The sequence below is a fragment of the Frieseomelitta varia genome, unplaced genomic scaffold (assembly GCF_011392965.1).
Source record: "Frieseomelitta varia isolate USP_RPSP 00005682 unplaced genomic scaffold, Fvar_1.2 scaffold_203, whole genome shotgun sequence".
Taxonomy (NCBI): domain Eukaryota; kingdom Metazoa; phylum Arthropoda; class Insecta; order Hymenoptera; family Apidae; genus Frieseomelitta; species Frieseomelitta varia.
The window spans coordinates 163780-183510 of record NW_025109784.1 but is presented as its reverse complement, the minus strand read 5'-3'; the positions used below and the strand labels follow the sequence as shown (position 1 = coordinate 183510).

Sequence of the window (19731 nt, the reverse complement as noted above, 5' to 3'; positions counted from 1 at the left end):
CAAAAAAAAAAATAAAAAAAAAAAAGAAGAAGAAAAAAGAAAAAAAAGAAAAAAGGCTCGACTGTCTCTCCGGAGAGTGACCACTAGCGAGAAAGATCAGTGACCTGTATGGCCGGCCGTGCCGTCATTAATACGATTTAAAACCTCGTTTTAGGGGTGTAATCCGGTGACCTGGATTTTGTCCGGCAGCACATCGTCATCTAATGGAATTTCAAGTTCATAGTGTAATTGGCGCGATCCGATTACGAGCACAAAGGTTTACCGTGCAATCTGTCAAATTAAATCACTTGCCGCGGGATCTTTAATCGGATTAAAGTGCTGCCGGAATGTGTGTATGCAACTCGGCGTAAACATCCAACAACGGTATCCTCAATTAGACTCAAAAGCGTGGCCGGCGACGACTGGTAATCGACTTGTCAGCAAAATCGCGCGATCGGATTGTTCGAAACGGGCATGGGAACTACTCTAATTGAATAAAACGAGAAAACGAGCTCCGTTGCGAGCGAACTCGATGTAAAATCTCGAGGATATCCCGAGGTACAGAGGATAGTGGAAAATGGCAGTCCTTACGATCGCGCGTTACGAAGACTTTGTTTTTCGGGTCAATTTGCAGAAGCTTGCCAGCGTGTATACACGCTCGCGTGGACATACACGAGCCTGCCCATAAACCTGAATAAATCCTCTTAAAACAGACCTAAAGCCACGGACACGGTTTAGGCCAAACTCTAAAGTAAACTTATTTTCACGGGATAACGCACTTTGAACCTTCCGTCGGACCTCGTAACTGCTCGAAATAAATCTCGCGACGAGAGAGTCGCGAGTCCGCGCGTTTCGAAAGAGCGGAGAGTTTTTTCGAAATCTCTAGACTTCGATGATTGATTTACGACGGGGGAATATGGATGCAGAGAGCACGCTGGGAGTGGGGATCGAAGGATACGAGCCGACGATACACACACGAGAACGACGGGCACGACGGAATCTATCGCGATGCCGGAAACGACTAATGCCATTTTTTCGCGCTCCCGGTAATACCGGGCAACGGTACAGTTTCGAGGATTCTCCGACTATAGCTCGTGTAATCCGGATGAACGGTGGACGAGTTTTATTTCTCGGCATGACGTGAATCCTTGCGAAAATCGCGAGCAAAATAGAACGACGGGGATGAACGTGACACGCTCGAATCCGGCTGTCCCTCCGCGACGAACCCGATATCGAATCGTTGAAAATTTTCCAAAGCTGGACATTGTAATCGTTCCTACGAATATGAAACTCGCCCGACCAAGCTTCAAAAAAAATAATGGCTGAAACGAACGACGCATCGCGAATCTCTGCACTCCCGTTTGTTGTTCAAGGGTATTTGTTGTCAGACGACGTGCTATAAATATCGCCAACTTTTGCTTTCTCTCTTTTTTTTTTTTTTTTTTTCTTTTTTGCCTTTCACGGCGTGACAAAAATTGAAACGTCACAGAAAAATACGCACGCGTATTCGGTGTCCGCGAGAAAACGAAGAAGTTCACTGGGTTTCGCGCAATATCTACTTTGATCTTTTGTGAATTCAGAAATTTCCGCAAGGAGTGCCAAACACAGAAGGTGTTCTTCGTCTTATTTCGCCGTTTGATTCCCCTCCTCACGGTTTCACGAATCGCGTCCCCGTGAATCCGAGCCATTAAGAATCGCACGGGGGCTTCGTACAGTTTCAGTCTAAGTGCATAAATTATGACCAGATCGTGGACCTTTCAAAAAGTTTCTCGGACGCCGCTACGAGAAAGGACAAGATGGAGGAGAGGAAGGGAGGGGAGGGGAGAAACTTCGATACCTCTGTCGCTCTATTTCCAAACCTTTCCACGGACTTTTATCGATAGAGCCGGAGTCCTTTGCCGAGAGTCCCGATTAATTGAGTTCTCCTCGTACTTTTTTTCACTTCGCAAGAGAGAAACGTCCTCCCACTTTCTTATTGCCGTGTCTCTTTCAACCTCCGTCCACCTCCGCCTCGACGTTTCTCCGCGTCGATTAATCTCGATCGCTGTGAAATCGCGTTGCTTGCTTCGTTCCTATTCTCCTCACTCGACAAACGAACGCTTTTTCTTGTATCCGTTCGCCGCCGCCTCGACAGATTTCTTACGAATTCAATTATCACGGAACAAGGCGAAATTAAGGAAACGCGCAAAACTCTCTCTCTCTCTCTCTCTCTCTTTCTCTCTTCCACGCTGGATGTAAACTGTCGGACAAAGTGTATTCAAAATAATCTAGTTATTACGCAGGTTCTTCGTAGTTGTCACGAAAGAATATTTCTTAACATCTGCGTTTCTCTTTGCGGAAGCAAATAACGGAAGCATCTGGTCTTGGATCTAATTTACTATGATCCACTGATGAGGCTAGCCAAGCTTTCGTATCGAGGAGAACTAAACTTCAAGCTATTTCGATGTTTTCCTAGGCAAGTCTCTCTCTCTCTCTCTCTCTCTCTCTCTCTCTCTCTCTCTCAAGAAAGTTTTCCAGACTTTTAAATAGATGGTAATTCTTAAAAGAGGAGCGCGCAACAACTTTCCGGCTCAATTGCTTCCCTCTCTTTTTTTTCCGGATTTACACTTTCAAACGCAATCCTGAATGTTACAACAATCTTCGTGCCAACGCACCTTCTGTAATTAAATTTCCATTGGAAGAGGCAGGCGGCGCGCTTCTCAGCCATTTCGAGAAACAACACGACGGTATCAAGGTGAGCTGCGCGATCAAAGAATAATTTACTCGATCGTGCTGATTGTCCCGAAGGGGAATTCTCATTACCAGTCACGCGTGGAATCATTTGTTCTGTATGTTCGACGAAAGTCTTCGAGCGATTCCGCAGCAGCATCTGTTTCAGAAAATGCTCCGAGACTGGCTCGAGCAATTACGTCGGGAAAGTTTCTTTCGAAAGTTTTTCCACGCTTAACGAGCGTGATAAATTTCTGTTACGCGCTCCCAGGAGCGAGGCAGACCCGAGGCCCAGAGTTTACAATAGCGATAAAAATCTCGTTGAAATTATTCATGGCCCGAGCTTGTACTTCGCCCTTCTCCGTTCAACGGCCAGAAAATTGGTAAAAGAGAGGAGGAGAGTTCTCTCTCTCTCTGTCTCTCTTGCGAAATCTTCTGTTCGATATCAAACTCGCAACACGTTGTTAATTTTGATCGATCCTTACGGCGCAGCGTTGGGATCGCCTTCATTACGTCGTTCGTAAATTAATTAACATTTAGACAGTCCCACGGCGAATATCTATAATTCGGAAAGTACGACCGACCGAGTTTTCGCGAAAATCGATCGGATAATTCAATTGAAATTCAACCGGCTCGTAAATGGATTCTGCGGAATTTAGAAATGCATTTAACGGCAATGTTATTGACACATTAGCGACGCTGAATTATATTCGCGCTTTTGCTTTGTTAATTAACGCGCCGCTACGTGTATCTCTGATAATAACCTTTATAATCGGCGCGAAGGTTTTATCGAGGTCGCCGATAATGACGTAGTTATCGAAATAGATTAGGCTGTCACGGTGACTTTGATTCCCAGGGAGAACGACGTCAATAGGTCCAGCCAGGGATTCTACATTGTGTTCGAACGACAAGGGAAATCTCATTTTTCACTGCCGGCTTGATTGATCCCTTTTATTTGTTTTTGCCATCCCGTGCGAATTTCACGCGCAAAAAAGGGAAGAAAAAAAGAGAAAAGTCTTTGAAAAATCTCAGATTTCTGGTTTGTTCATCGGGTCGTTGATCAACCAAAATTTATTCGCCGTTCAAAACTATCGCGCAGTTTAATTAAAATTTCACTCGATATCTCTCCCTTTTCGTAGAATTTATTTCTTTTTTTTTTTCGTTTTATTTTTTGCTTTTTTCTCCCCAGTCCTCCCAGTGACAGGTTGATGAAGTTGTCGTTTTCTGGGGTATTCTCCCCCCCTTTATGGTATTATTCGAGGCTCCGAGCAAAACCGTTCGTATTTAGGGGCTTTCCATCGTGTTTTTCAAGCTACATCCCTTGACCAGTCGCATGATCGAGAGGTAGGTATACGTCTCGATAACCCATCTCGCGCGTACATTCGAAAAAATACCTCGGGGGACGTATCGAACGTTCGGACATCTTTTACAACGGGATAAAGACATCAGTGTCACGAGATGACACTGGTTTCTTTGATAAATTATAGCGTCCTCCGCTACCCGCCAGCTAAATTACTACAAATAATTGAACGTCGAGATTTTCGAGGATCTCCCTTCCTTTCGAAGTTCTTCTTCCTCTTACCTGCTTTATTGATCGCCAATCCTATAAATTACCCGTATACGCGACGTTGCAGAACAGTATACCGGCGTCCGGCCATACCCACGAATCCGAGGCTAACTCTCAACGAATCCAATCACGTGTCCGTCCGCGAGGACGGCGCATTTGCTCAGGGTTTTATCAAGATTCTCGATACACACTCACTTTATGAAATTTTCGAGGAGCAATCGGATTCCGCCGATGCCCAACAACAGGAAGCCCCAGTTGACGAATCCCGTGAAGTTGTCGAAGCCCGAGCTCCAGGAGAACAGGCTATCTCTGGGACGATGACATCTGTAAGGAAAAAGAACGGTCTGAGTTAAAAGAAATTCCCCGTACGAGGAATCGATATCATATTCCTCTGGCCCGCGACGATATAAAAGAGAAGAAAAGGCACTGTAGAAACATCGCTGGGATATAAGAATGGAACAATAAAGCCGCTTCCATACCCGTACGGTTATATGCATTTCCATTTCAATTTACGAAGGAACACGCGATTTATGCAACGTATTGAAAAACATTTGCCCAAGCTTCTCTCATTTCCTTCTATCCGCCCTATCCACTCGGTCGTTCCATCCTTTTTTATTTTTTTCTTCTATCCTTGATCCTTCTCTCTCGACAAATATACACGATCCGCGACGACGCCAGTAGAAACGGACAGGCCGCGTCAGACAAGCGTACGAACGACAGTTTTACTTTTGCATCCTCGGAATGGAGTAGTATCACTACTCCATCGCTAGCATCCGCCCGTTGTAGAACGGCCGTGCGGCAAACGCTCCGGGCGTTCGAGATTTCCTTTCGCCCGCGACATCTATGTCTATTAGGCGGACAACGTTGACAATACGTCGATCCTCCATCTTATGAAATTTCAATAGCACGTACAACCACGCGGCGAACAGCGAATACAAAAGCCACTCGTCTTGGGTATCTCTCTCACGCGGATAATACACCGGGTGAACCTGAGTAATCGGCTTCCACGGACTACTGGTATCATCCCTTCGTGACTGGGAGCACGACAAGGGCTGACGAGGACCATCGTGTAAACTTTTCAAAAGCGTTTTGTCTCGAAGCATAAAGCGTTCGAGGGAAACCCTTGTTCCCTCTCCGGATAAGACGCGCTTGCCAGAGTGTGAGAATTTAGGGAGACGAAACAAAGCGCGAGATGTTCGCGGCGTTGCTTAAAAGTGGAATGTCCGTATAGTATCGTCTCTCTTCTGCCGTGTGTTAGATCGCGAATTTCTCTCGGGCAGCGAAAGAAAGAAGGAAAGAATGGTATCAGCCGTTTAAACTTCAAGCCTGCTTTCCCCGTTCTTCGGCCAACGTTCCACGCTGGTTTTTAACATCGGAGCGTGATTAAGGTTGAAACTGGAACGGCTTCTAAGTCGCTATCGCAGGAAGCCACGAGACTCAAGTATTTACAAGGGAAGATCCTACGAGCAACTCGATCCAGAGAGAGAGAGTTCTATCCCCCTGGACGTTAAATCCACCGCGTCTCGAAGGAACAATACGACATGTTGGGAGACAATATAAGAAACGCGACGACGCCGGTGACGCGAACAGAGCTGGGCGGGAAGAAGTTTACCGCCGTGAAGAAGGTAATGCCGCGATAAAGCTACGAAAGATTAAAGAGAAGCGAAAGGAAGCCCTTTCTGAAATACTGCCGCCGTTTGTTCCTCGTAATTACCTGACACACAAGTCCCTTATTCCCTGCAACTATGTGCATTTAATGTGATCGTTTAACCTGGCCGCTGTCTCGAGTAAATCCTAACTATTACTCTGAATTTATGGCAGATCGTGGTAATTAATAGAGCCGCGATAAAGCCAGCAGGCTCGGCCGGAGGGCCGAGCACAGGAAGAGCTATCTCACACTTCTGATACTGGCCACGGCCTGCATGGCAGGATGCAGACGTGTCACCGAGGACTTCCATATGCATGAGTGCTACTGTACTGGGTGTCCGAAGTGTCGCGGCCAACTTGCCCAGAAACAACAGGGCCAGAGCAATAAACGCGTAAACGATCTTTCGAGTACTTGGATACAGTGGTACGGCGCGTACAACAGAGACTCGTACCCGCTTCGTGAGTTGAGATCTTAAGTAGTCTAACAACTGTTACAACGTCCTTTAATTCGGTGCAAACGCGCACGATGATTGCCATTGTTTAATATTTATGCAGTGTTTAATATTCATAATAGTTGATCTTAATGTACGAAAAAAAATCTTCGTTTATGAGATATAATGAATTTTATAAACAGAGCAAACTCTAGTAAGCTAGTTTTACCAGGGATGGTATATTTAATTTTTCATAATGATCATAATTGAGATGAAGAAAACCCACATGTTATTGTGCATTCAAGACATCAACGCCAGTTTAGTTTAAACGTATGGGCAAGAATAACTGATAAATTTTTAACTGGACCTTTTTTTTCTTGATAGGAAACTAACAGGCACAAAGTACGTTGATTTTTTAAGCACGCGTTTACACGAAATATTAGAGGAAGTTCCAGTCGATATTAAACTTTGTACGCGATTTATGCGTGATGGAGCTCCGCCGCATTTTAGCCAAATAGCTGGGCAATTTTTAAATCAACAATTTGCAAATAAATGGATTGATCGTGGAGGTTTTATTTGCATGGCCTGCTCGTTCTCCGGATTTGAATCCATTAAATTTTCATTTGTAGGGACATTTAAAATCTATTGTATACACAACATACTGAAATATTACGAAATAGAATAGAGCAAGGTTTCCGCGACAAATTCGAGAAACACCAGGAATGATAGAGAGAGTAACCAGATGAATGACAAGACGCGTGCAGGCTTGTCTTCAAATGCAAGGTGGTCATTTCGAGCATCTTTTGTAAAAGATTCTGTAATTAAAACAGAAAATTCATTATATCTCATAAACGAAGGCAGACAGGACATACATTTATATGACCTTTTTTCATTATTTTTAGGCGTACAATCAGCTCCCGAAGCGGGTCCCACAAGTTACGAAACACCCTGTATATATCTTTCAGCAAACTTAGAAACGAGTCGTTGTACACGCACCTGTGCAGAAAAGAATTTTTAACAACTCGACGTCCCGAAAGAATCTCTCTGTTCGAGGAATTCCTTTGTAATTAAAATGATCCCGAGCGAGCCTTCGTTTCATAAAATTCCTCCGGTCGTTCGCGCGAGAGAAAGGAGAATATCTCAGAGCGTGGAATCGTGATGTCAGTCAGAAGCGGTGTATTTTCGCGAGGCTCGAGGGTGAGATCCGCCCCGTGATCTGACGTGAAGGTACAAGTTACCGTCTACTTCTCAAAGTTCGGATACTCGGTATGCTGCTCTTGGACCGGCATCTCTGTTCCTCAGTGCAAAAAGGGAACTAGTCTTGTCGGTCTTCTTCCGTCTAGACGTATGTTACACGCGAAAAAGAAAAAGAAAAAAGAAAACGTTCGCTCGTAACGCAAGGGAGTTTGCGACCCGGCAGTTTTCAACGCGACCTCTCGATGGCGCGTGTGTTATAATCCCCTCGATTATTATTGATGTCGTAAAACGAGGTGAAAAACTCTCGGGCGTTCAACAACGGAAGACACCCTTCGTTCGTTGTAACGCGGAAACGTGGTTCAATTTTTATGAAAGTGCACAATTTGTGGAATGGCGTCATGTGAAATTCATTCATGCGCCTGTGTTAGTTTTTCGTTTGAAAGTAACAGATTGCACGGACGCGTCGTTGAACGTTTAAAGAGGAAAATCAATGATAAACGTAGGATGAAAATTTTAAAAAATAAAGAATCGAAAGTGACACTTGCAAAAAAAAAATGTAGTGAATAATCGGAAAAGTTTTATGCGATTGAATAAATAAGTGAATTGTATTCTTGTGCTGAAGCAAATTTTTATGAGCTACCGAGAGTCACGTTACAATAAAAGTTCCCTATAGCCTACGTTACGTAGTTTAGTATAGTATAGTATAGTTTAGTATAAATACGCGGTATTTATATTTTAACGCCATCAGACATTTAAATGGAAGCAGGTAAAATTTTCAAGTTTCCGATGTCGACGTTGTTGTAACCAGTAATTTACAAATGATCGTTGTTTCTCGCATCAGAGAAGAGTCGATGTGCAAAAATTCTTCCATTCGCGGTTGCGTGAGAATATGAAAACACGAATGGAAAGGGAAAGTAATAATCGGTGCATTCCGCTGACACGAAACAACATAAAAATTAGTAACATATTTTTGCACGATGCGTCGAAACAACGACGGTCCGACCATGCGACCGATCCGAGTAATAATACCTCCATAATCCTTCAGTCTGAAAGGATTTTTACAACCTAAGCGGTCGATAATTATACAGCGAAGCGCGTAACTGAACACATAACGATGAAAAATTGTTATAACTTCGTAAGAGAAAATCGTATAACAGTCTACTTTTCGCTTTAAAGCGTAAACTTTAAGCTTTTTCTAAAAATGTTTTTCACATCATGCAAAGCGAGTGGGAAAACAAGCAAATGGTAAAAATGCAAACATCTATAAAAATGTTAAAATATTCTTTTCACGACTTGACTTGCCATGGTTTTGGAAATTAAAATTTCCCCTTTACAACGATCTTTCAAAACTTGGTGTACGATATTCTTTTGTCGTTTTATCGAACTTTGAACGTTAAGGTTAAATGACAAAATGTTAGGATTTCTTGAATTTTTGTCGTTTACTCTAATAGGGGAATTCGAAGTTAGATCAAATGACGAGAAAGAATCATACAGCAAGTTTCAAGGAGTCGTTGTAGAGGGGAAACTTCAATCTTCAAGACCGTGATAGATTTAGATGGATTAAAATAAAATTTTTCAGTCTTTTTATATACGTGCAAATTTTTATAATTTTTTACAACACTTTTCCATTTGTTAGATGATATTCGAATCGTAAGAAAACGAATTGGTGGTAGTCAAAGTAGAAGTTTTGCGTTTGAAAGTGAGACAAGTAGAGTGTTATATGATTTTCTTTTTACGAAGTTGTAATGGTCTAAAGTACCGATAATTTTTCAGTTAAATTAATCGCGACGCCAAGCTAACTCCACGAACACAGTTTATACACATTTACCAGAATAGTATTGATAACAGATTATAAAATTCTTTCGTCCCTACAAAACATGTATTCTACGTAAAAATACTCAGTAAAATACCGTTCAATTCCACATGTTCAAATTCCACATGTGCATTCAATTTTGCTCATCGCTGTACATCGTTTCGACTCTTTTAGTTTCCATTTGTTGATAACGAATCGTGACGTGTTTCATCACGGCCACGCATTACCAATCTGAATAATTGTAGCTCTATCCGTGTAATTAATATTTGGCAAGCAACGCGTGCGCCGGCAATATTTTATTGCCCGGTGAATCATGCGCACATTTTGCACGCATCGAAATCCATAGTTGACGCACAGCGAATCGTAAAAGTTAACGTGAACGTCTGACGCAACGTACATAAGTGACATTATACCGAGAAACATACGTCACGAGCCAAGTCATGGTTATCTGGCGGTTCGTAATTCGTTTCACGATAAGGAACAGGATCCAACGACCATCGTCTAAACCGTACAAGTCCATGAAAAATATATTACACGCTGTCAGCGTTACCGTCTCCATTATACGAGCGGAATTGAAAGAATGCCAAAAGATCGTCTCCCGGTCGTAGGGCAATTCTGAAAGTAATGATTCGATAAGAAGATCTTTTCGAATTTGGAAATAATGCTGATGCTTTGACCAACGCCAGATCAACTCTAGAATCATTTTAAAGTGACAAAGGAGAAATCTCGAACGACCTTCGTTACAATTAACAAATTCTAGCGTCTTTATCAGCGTTTAGAGTTTCACAGTTTCCTCTGAGTGATCATTTTCATTGTCCATAAAATATCTTTCGATCGAAGTCGTAAGGAGAGTTTTGTACTTTCGTCTCGTCGACTACGAATGAACTAGCATCGATCCAGAAGAGACTACGTCTCTCCAAAAACTGGTACGTAACACTTAATACGATCGCGAGACGCGAGCGACGACGAAAGAGGGGAAAAGGCGAGGAGCCACAAAAGCGAGCACGGCACTCGCCATTTCTCTCTCATCCCCTTGGCTGTTCCTCGAATCTCAAGTCAGCCCCGGTAGCTGACGTGGAAGCAGGGAAGCCGTTGTACATACAACGAGGGGTGGAGGGGGGTTGAACACGAAGATGAGAGAGGGATGAGGGAAAAAAGGAACGAAAACGTAAAGGAAGGGCGTAGAATGGCAGAAAGGGGCAGTAGGTTCATAGGGTTCCGGTATCTGCCTCGCGAATCTTCCTGACACCGGAACCCTCGTGAATATTTAAACGATAGACGGATATACATATATTACCCGTGTAATGAGGAGGGAAAACTTGCCGCTCAGGCAGCCGCCACCGGGCGAATCGGGAACAGAGGAGAAGAGGCAACAGCAAGAACAGCAAAGGATGGAAGAATACTCTAAATGATTCATGAAGGAAAATTAAATGGCGCTTTAAACAGGTCTTCTTCCTAGCCCGGTTTTCGTTTGCCTCGTCTTTCTTTCGACTCTCCGTCCTATTCTTCTCGCAAGTTGCAAGCACACCGGAATCGATTACCAGAAGCCACGAGCGTTCCCTCTTTCTCGCTCCCTGTCTGTCGGTCTGACTGCCTCCCTGTTTTATTGTCCCCCGCCCTTTCACCGCGCGACATCCACCCTAACTTTCGCCGTTACATTCCTTCTGTTCGAGGTTCATCAAGATTCCCTCTCACCTGTTGTAAGAGAAGCCTTCTCGTTGAAAACCCAAAGCCGTGTTCAAAGTGGGAAGGAGGGAAAAATCGAATTAGAAGTGTTTAAGCTTCGACGCGTATTTTCTCTGCTGAATCACGACGTCAACGAATAATATTCCGTCGTCCAATTTTTATTCAATTTTCAATTTGACGCTATTAAATGATGCAATATTTCCGGCCTATCATTTGGAGAGAAACGAAATACCATTTCTAATACCAAGTCTAATGAAATTCGATTCGTTCGCCCTGACCTTTTCCAGCTATTTCCAACGAAGAAGATTCTGCTGCGAGTGAACGAATACCAGAAATAAACCGCGACTGAGGGCGTGCAACATCCGATTCAGCATCGAAAAAAAAAAAAAAAAAGAAGAGAAGAAAAACGCAATCGCCTTCGTGCCTAATCCAGCAATGCTCGTTCAGTCCCTTTTCGTCGACGTAATCGCTTTCCATTGTTCTTCCGGCTGATTTCACGCGCGAGATTCGACACCAACGCCGCAATCTTCCGCGAAAGAAAAGAGCCGCGCGATGAAAAGGGTGGGAACAAGAGGAAACTAGAAAACGACGGCCGGATTGACAGCACAATACCGTTAATCCTCATTCGTTTCGAAGTCGCGTCAGCCGAAACGGCGGCGCGTCGTCCAGTCGTCCGATGCCGAAGATTAAAAACTTTTTGCCCGGCTAGACAAATCTTGAAAAAAAAAGAAAAAAAAAAAGAAACAAAAAACAAAACAATCAGGCGTCGAAAGAACGGCGGTAGAGCAACGAAAACAAATAAAACATTTGTCCTTCTCTGAAGGAGAAAGAATAAGAAGAAAAAGAAAAAAAAAAAAGGAAACAGCACGGAGAGAAATTTCGAAAATGAAAAGATCCGAGCGTTGCTAAGTAGTGGTGTACTTTTTGAACACCTGACGCTCGGAGCTACGAGAAGGAGGTGTTTGCACGAACAACGAGCAGCACCGTGATAATGATACGAAGCCTGGGGATGGTGATGATGAATGTGCATGAGCGGCAAATTAAAATCCTCGAGGAAAATCTTGCGCATTCCCTTGGCGGGTCGTTCAATACCGTAACGTCGGATGATTATTCGCATGTACACACGTACGTACGTCGGGAGGGGAGTAGACGCGGAAGAAGGTCCGCGAAATAATCACCAATCTGCTCTCCTTCTGCACCCGTACTTCCGCTCCCTCGTATAAAACGCCTGGTGCACATCGCGCGAGGTTATTAGCGATGCGAATATCAAGCCTGGGGATTGGGTGAGAGAAGTCCGGCACTGTTGGAAGCACTGTGGAAATATTGGCACGCTATAGAAACAGGTCCGTGGCAGAGGGATAGATCGCAAGAACGGACTGATAACGCTGGAGAGAAAGGATCGATACATGGGAGAAAGAAGAAAGAAAAAAATGATGGAAGAAAAATAACTGGGATATGGTAGTTCAACTTCATATTACCGAGCGATCATTGCCCTTTATTTCACAGGTGCAAACGGGGGAGGAAATATTGGAAAATTTTTTTCACTTGATGTTAATGACATTCTTCGCTGTCTAATTATTATCAACGTGTAATTACGTACCGCGAGTAACGAACTGCAATTTTTCACTCTGAAATAAATCGAATTGTTCGGCGAATGTTTCACGAACGAACTGCAATTTCTGCCACCAAAACGGAAGTTGTCGAGATTCAATTTGGAAGTAAACACACGCGAGCAGGATGTTCGCATCGAAGGATCGTGCAAACGGAAACTTTAAAATCAATCTGGAATTGAAAGATCGTGCAAGCCAGACATAGCTTTCCGTGTGAATTCCTTCGACCAAAGGGGTAGATCATTCGATATTCACCGCGTCCAACGAACCCAGACGCGCTCGCGCCTAATTGCAAAGTTGGCGAAAACAAGAAGTATCTGGCAAACACGGAACGGGTAAATACAGTAGGGTTCGTTTGTTTAAGAGACGGAGAAGTGGTGTGCCATCTCTGATTCTCCGGCATAATGGACGATCCCGAAGCAAGAAAGCGGAGGGGTGCGAAGACGGGGAGAAGAAACAACTAAAGGTAGAGAAAGGTGTTCCTTCGTGGGGAGGAAAGAGAGAGAGAGAGAGAGAGAGAGAGAGAGAGAAAGGAGACTCTTGTTTGCAGATCATTATAGCATGTCAAAGAGGGAAGAGAGGATTTCGCTGTTTTTTCGCTAACTGACCTCTCGCTAATAAAACAGAGCTTGCCGGAAGGATGTGTTCTGAAATAAAGCGCCTCTGGCATCATCAACCCTCGCCAGTGTTTGTCTCGTCTCGCTAATTAACGTCTGCCTGCACGAAATGACCACTCCGCCAAGTGACTACGTTTATTTCTTTTTCTCTTCCCCCACCCCCTTTTCTCTTTTTTCGCGAAAAAATGTTGCTCGCAACGTTCGTCCCGCTGATCCTTTCGCGTCTCCAAGACTCCAACGGGAAGTCTTACGAATTTTCTCGTAACGCTCCTCCAGATTTAATCCCGGTTTTCAGCGCGTTAATTTTTGATCGTGCGCTCGATTAGACGGTGGACTTGATTAAATTTCTTTCGTTTTTCCTTTTTCCTCCCCACGGCGGATAGACATTCAAGCCGCACGCACGCGCACGAAACTTCATAAATCTGAACAAATGGAATTTGCCTACTACTCCGGCTCCTCCAGCCGGCAGACCTACCACCCTTTTTGTTTATGGAGAAATATTAACGCGAGTTAGCTTTTCCTCCGTACTTTCGCTCGAACGCTCGAGGATTCTTTGATTAACGATTCTGATTGCAGAAACGCGGCAGGTCGCGGAATCTACGTTTAGAATTGGATACGCGCCGTAAACCGATCATGAATTTATGATACTTCATTGCTCGCTCGTACGAATCCACGAAAGTATTTCCGCGATATATCTCGGTTATCCCTTCTCCCAATCGCCTCACGTTTCTGCCTCGTCATAGAAATTAACATTTTAATTAAGAGTACGCTAAAGCAAACGTCCGGCCATCCATCCTACCGTATCAACCTCGTCAGGGATTTGCGAACATCTATCGCGAAAGGAAAAGAAAAGAGATACAAATTAATACACTGAACGATCGCCGAAACGAATTGTACGTTGTAAGGCGCTCGGAGAATGAAAAAAAGGAAAGAAGAATTGCCATTAATCCTAATTGGCTTTATTGAAAAATTCAATCGTTCAGTCTTGAACTACGAAGCTACGTTAGTTGCGTAATTAACTGTTGGATACGAATGATGTCGTTGTCGATCGAATCGATAACTCGATGGAAGGAGCAAGAAAAAAAGAAGAAACGAGAGAAGCAATTAATTACGAGAAGTTTCTCACGTAGAAACAAGGGGGAGAAGAGGTTGTTAATTACAGTGAACAGAGGTGTGCGGTTTTGTTCCAAGCGTGCCTATGAGAATTATTCTGTAATTGACACAAAGAGAATACGCAATACACTGTTGCTGTACCGATTCGCAAAGCATACGGTGATTCTGTGACCCGATCGAGCGCGGTTTTTGAACGTTTGATTAGTTAATTAATAGAATCCGTTTCCGACTGCGTTCTACTACACAGCACCGTAACATTTGATATCAAACGAGGGCTGTATCGCCGTTTCAACAACGTGTCAATAATCTTTGTTTGATGCTTATTAAAGCAGTTTAGACTATTATACTCGAAAATTTGCAGTGTTTGTAAAATGGTATTATCGTAAGACTTTTCGGTCTGGAAATTGGTGGTGTTATCGTTGCGTGAATTGACGATAAGAACGTGATTTGCATAATACGAGTAAACTTAAGTAAATTTGTCGCGAAAGGAAGAAACGTAATTCATTGGGTGGATATTATCGCGATATTAATATTAATTCTTCAAGTGGAGAACGGGAAATGTTGTAGCAGAATTTACGCGTCTATGTTAATTCTCTTCTGCTCTTTGCAATAAAATACCATCAAGCTTGCACACAGACAACTTTCCGTTTGTGTAGCCGAAGCGAGCCACGATTAAGCCTGATATACTGCTATTTATATATCAGCAAAGTCTAATCTAATAGCGTGCAAATATATCTTAAGACAATACAGTGCATAAACCAACAACGTTATCGGTTAAACATGATAGAATTCCGTGTACACACAATCTTCAGAGCAAAGAAAACCGAGCATTATTTCAGGATTATTAACGACTTTAAACCGCCATCGGAATACTCTGCGTTTCTCTCGCAATCTATGACACGTACAGAATGACTTACAATTGCATATTTAAGTCACAAGGATTGCGTGTAAATACATTGAAAAGAAACATTTTACACGGGCAGGTAGAGTATTTAAACGTCGAAACGTTTTTCTATAAAATTTCCGAGACACTGTCAAAGTAACAGCCGTTTTCTTACATCGTCCAATCATTTCCGCGTTACGTCAGAAGAAAGAATTAACTAAACGTCACTCCGACGTTTCCTTCAATTTGTTAAAACGCGAAGAACGAACGGCCGAGACATTCACGCGGCGTAGATGGAGCAAAGTTTGATTTATTATAAAATCCAAGAAACAAGGAAAACCGTGTACAGCCGGGTCAATTGATTGATTAACGCGCCCGGAAACGGCGTTTCATTACTTATTCCAGGCGTCTAACAAGATCTTATTGATCGCGAAGTTGGTATAGCTAATTGTCATTCATTTTGCTTGAACTTTAAATGAAGCTTCAGCCGAGGTTCCCATTGTTTTCGGGCGCGAGGCTAGAGTATCACTGTCGGTTATCGCGAACCTCGTATCGAGATAAGTTTCCCCGTTGCAAAGGAACGGGAAGCGATGCTATACACCACCTTAGGGAGAGCGAAACTCAATAATTATGCCATAGTTGGCGAACGAATTATCTAGCCGTGTTTTCTTGACGTGCTGTAGACTTCCATTAGAAGGGGCGAACGGCTCGTTAAGAAAGTTTTCATTTCCGCGACGTGCACTCGAGGCTACATTCAATTGTCTGTCCTCGTGATCGTTTTACCAAATGAACTTTCGACCACTTATTCTCGCCTCCAGCTTTGTCTTCGAAATCATCCGCGTTATGACTACCACGTTCAGTCACTACCTTCTTAAAACACCGACCTTTGGCTTGCCGAGTTTCAACGGGTAAATCTATCAAGGTCCGTGCGATTAGAAACAAAGATTTGTTTCAACTTCTATCATTGCGCGTTTCTGCGTTTCTACGAAATAATATCTACAGTCAGATTCAAACACCAACGGTGGCCGCACGCCAGCGCGCCCATCAGATTAGACAAATGCGTAGAATCAGACAGACACCGAGATACGCAACTACACACTACGCTACGACATTACATGAATCATGCGTGACCCCATTCCAAACTCCATCTAAATAGGAAAATCTCAACTCGACGACTGTTTGAGTATCTGTGAAATATATCGAGCGATAGTACACTTACAAGATTCAAGTTTCAAATAGTTTAAACAAAATTTCCAGTCGACGCATCGCTCGTCCTAAAAATGTCATGCTTCTATCGATACCAAAAAATTCATTAACTGTCCCTTTCGTTGCTTCTGATCTAAATTCGTTCCTCCACGTAAGAATTTCGAAAAATTGTTCGATCTTGCTGCGAGTGTAAAGATCGCGATAAAATAAAAAGGGACGTCGTATCGTTAACCCAATCGTCGTCCAGGGTCACCTACAAGTGAAAGTTTCATTAAACGAGGACGTGGAAGGTGTTGTGAAACGAGCTGTAGGAAATGTACGCGTACCACACTACCGACTGACCTCCGCATCGATTATGACGTGCGACAGAACGGTGTGGGAAACAGCGTGAGCTAAAACGAGAAAAGGAATGCATCGTTCGAAGGAGGGGATCACCGGAGTTCACAGTTGCGCTCGATCTACACCGAATGGCGCATGCGTGTTGCTTTGTAAAATCATCTGTTACGTTGGCGTAGCTCGAAGGGACCTGAAAATTTTCGTGTAACCGTGTTCTCCTCGACGACGACGACGACGACGACGACGGTCGTCGTCTTTTCAACGACTCTCCTTTACCGACAGTTCCCAACGTTCATTGAATAAGAAACGATCGAGTGCATGCGCGAACCGTAACCGAGACAGTATTTTCAGAGCCACTGTTTCAGGCTCGCTTCACGCTCGAGAGGCAGGGAATAAAAACGGAGCGTGTTTACGATGAAAAAACAAGACTCACGGTTTGTCCGGCTGCGACCTACGTGCCAGCATTTCGGCCTTCTGGATCTCCTCGGCCCGTGTCACGCTTTTCGTTCTCCTTAACCTCACCCTTGTGTCGTTCTCATGCTCCATCGTCATATCGTTGCTCTGCGACGAGGGACGAGCACCATGCGCGCTCTATGCCGTACAGGAAGACTCGCACACAGTCGCACACAGTCGCACACAGTCGCGCACGAACCAGCACCACACGAACGCAGCTAACTCGGTGATACGGCTCGCAATTCCCGTTTACACCAAGAGAGTAGAGACGAGACGAGACGTAAGAAAAGACGACGCGCCAAATGAACGAGAACTGTACGAAACGAAACGTTTACGTTCACTGACGACGCGGCAGACCTGATCAAGATTTGCTAATCGACCCGTAAGATCCCGCAGCTCTGACCGGTATGTTTCGCCTGCGAAGCGTCGATACAGCTCGACCGGTAAGATCCCCTTTCGTTTTTATATCGTTTGACCACACACGCGATCGTGTTTACAATGAGACAGTCACGACGATACTACCGGCCTTCGTTGGCCTCCTCGACCGGCTCTGTATTTATCGCTGTTTCTCGCAGATAACAACAAAGTTGCTTTTTCATGGAACCACTTCTCGATCACGTTCCTCGACTTGAATACACTTTCTGCGATAGAGGGCATGAGTGTTTTGTTTCTTTTTAGGAATTGTGTAAGCTTTCCTTTCGACTCTTTATTTTGACAGATTACGCAAGCTTCTTACCACCTGCAATACTTTTCAGCACAACATAAAACGTGAAAAATGTAAATTTCTTCTTTTGTTTTAATCATACAGCTTGACAAAGGAAAAATATTGAACAATGTTGACATTAAATGACACGACAAGTAAGAGGAAGTTTAACTGGCTAACAGCAAAGTATAATTGTCTTTGAATGATTAACTTGTGAATAGTTCAATTGCAGCATAATACACGTATCACTGTGTCTCTGACATAATGGGTCAAATGGATGTATGCCACGATGTCAATGTCTATTTTAGAAATCGAATTCCATCGACCGTGCGATGGACGTATTTATATTTTAATTGGCTATATCTCGTCACGATTAGAAACGTCTCGAAAAATGTAGAGACTGTAGAAGCTTTATCCGTTTTCTGCTTCATCGCGTTGCTATGACTTCTCTGTCACGAACAATTACTTCGTTGTCAGTTTGTGGCATAATTCATTAAACATGTTGTGCCCCGACCGCGCTGTGTAATTTAACTTCTTCTCAAGATTGTAACTTTAAACGCAAACACGCTCGCGAACAGGTACGCGAGTGTTCTTCCTTTCTCCCGTTCTCGCCGGTGAAAGAAACTGCTCTTACCTGCTCACGACATTCAACACACAAACTTGACGCGAATAATTAGGTAATTAGTTGTAATCGTTAAAGAGAATCTCGAGGATTTAACCACCGGGTATAACACGCGTTCATTTTTGCTGTCGTTCGAATAAAACGGCGGACAGCCGGCAATTAAAATGGATAATTATCGCGTATCGTAATCCGGCTTTACGACTTGAAACTTTATACTTCGCAATGGTAGTTACAATTTGATTGCACTTTCGTTCTTTCGTTGCCCGTAATAAAACGGAATTCCCTGAGTTTTCACGATCAAGCAAGAAAACTAATGACGTATTATCTCCAACCCGTGACAAAGAACGGGGGGACAAGAGAAGATAACGAGGATATCGTAAACGAATGTATTCGTATAAAATCAAGAAATTCTATGTTGAAGTAAATCACTCGATATTAACGACTAGATAGGTTAATTAATATTCCCTGCGCGTGTTCTTTGGATTGTGCACGTTGTATTATCAAACCAGCAGAGTGTTCTTTAATTGCTGTTTCTTTCCGCAATCACAAGCCAATGTTTCCCCAGGCATATCGCGAAAAATCGATTAAGAAACACCAACGGTGGGTACGCGGTAATTATCCTGGTCAAAATATCCATTAAGATGTCGCGATGTCGCAAGCTTTGTTTTTTAAGTTTGTCGATTGGGGAAGTTCCATTCGGTTCGTCGGCGACTCTAGCTATGGAGGGAACTACCCGGCAGCTCCGACAAATGGTCGAAAGTTTCGGAGTAAATAACCCGGTGGCCAAATACGTGAGACAATTTCGCGTGTCAATTACGCGACTTTTCGAATCCTTGGCTAAGCTGAAGGACCGTCAGTCCCTGGAACGGACGAGGACAGACACCGTTCGGAAGAAAAGCTAATTAAAGTGGTGCATCCGCGAGCAGAAAGCCGCAAAGATCCACGACAAACATACAGGAAATCCGTCCCCTTAAACACCGCGGTGTTTGCCACGATGCATCCACTTTTGACGATTCACAATTAAGCGTGTCTCTTGACGAGCATCGTTGTAAAACGCTATCAAGCTCGTTACTAATTATCTTCAGCCGCGATGTATCAGAACTCGGGAAGCGAAACGATGCCAAATGTAACAGTCTTGTATCGCCAGCGTAAACGACAA

At 43.6% G+C, this 19731-nt stretch overlaps 1 protein-coding gene across 3 annotated transcripts in view; it reads right to left on the bottom strand.

The window, feature by feature from the left end:
* Positions 1-17848, bottom strand: part of LOC122526912 (diacylglycerol O-acyltransferase 1) — a 92614-nt gene extending 74766 nt beyond the window's left edge. For 2 of the 3 annotated variants that reach the window (XM_043650564.1, XM_043650565.1), the window contains exons 1-2: positions 17228-17848; positions 4451-4579 (exon numbers count right to left, since the gene is read on the bottom strand). In XM_043650564.1, coding sequence (XP_043506499.1) covers positions 4451-4579; positions 17228-17346 — 248 coding nt within the window. In that variant the 5' untranslated portion in view covers positions 17347-17848. The remainder of the gene's footprint in view (positions 1-4450; positions 4580-17227) is intronic. The other variant, XM_043650563.1, reaches the window with a different exon arrangement.
* Between the last annotated feature and the right edge of the window lie 1883 nt (positions 17849-19731).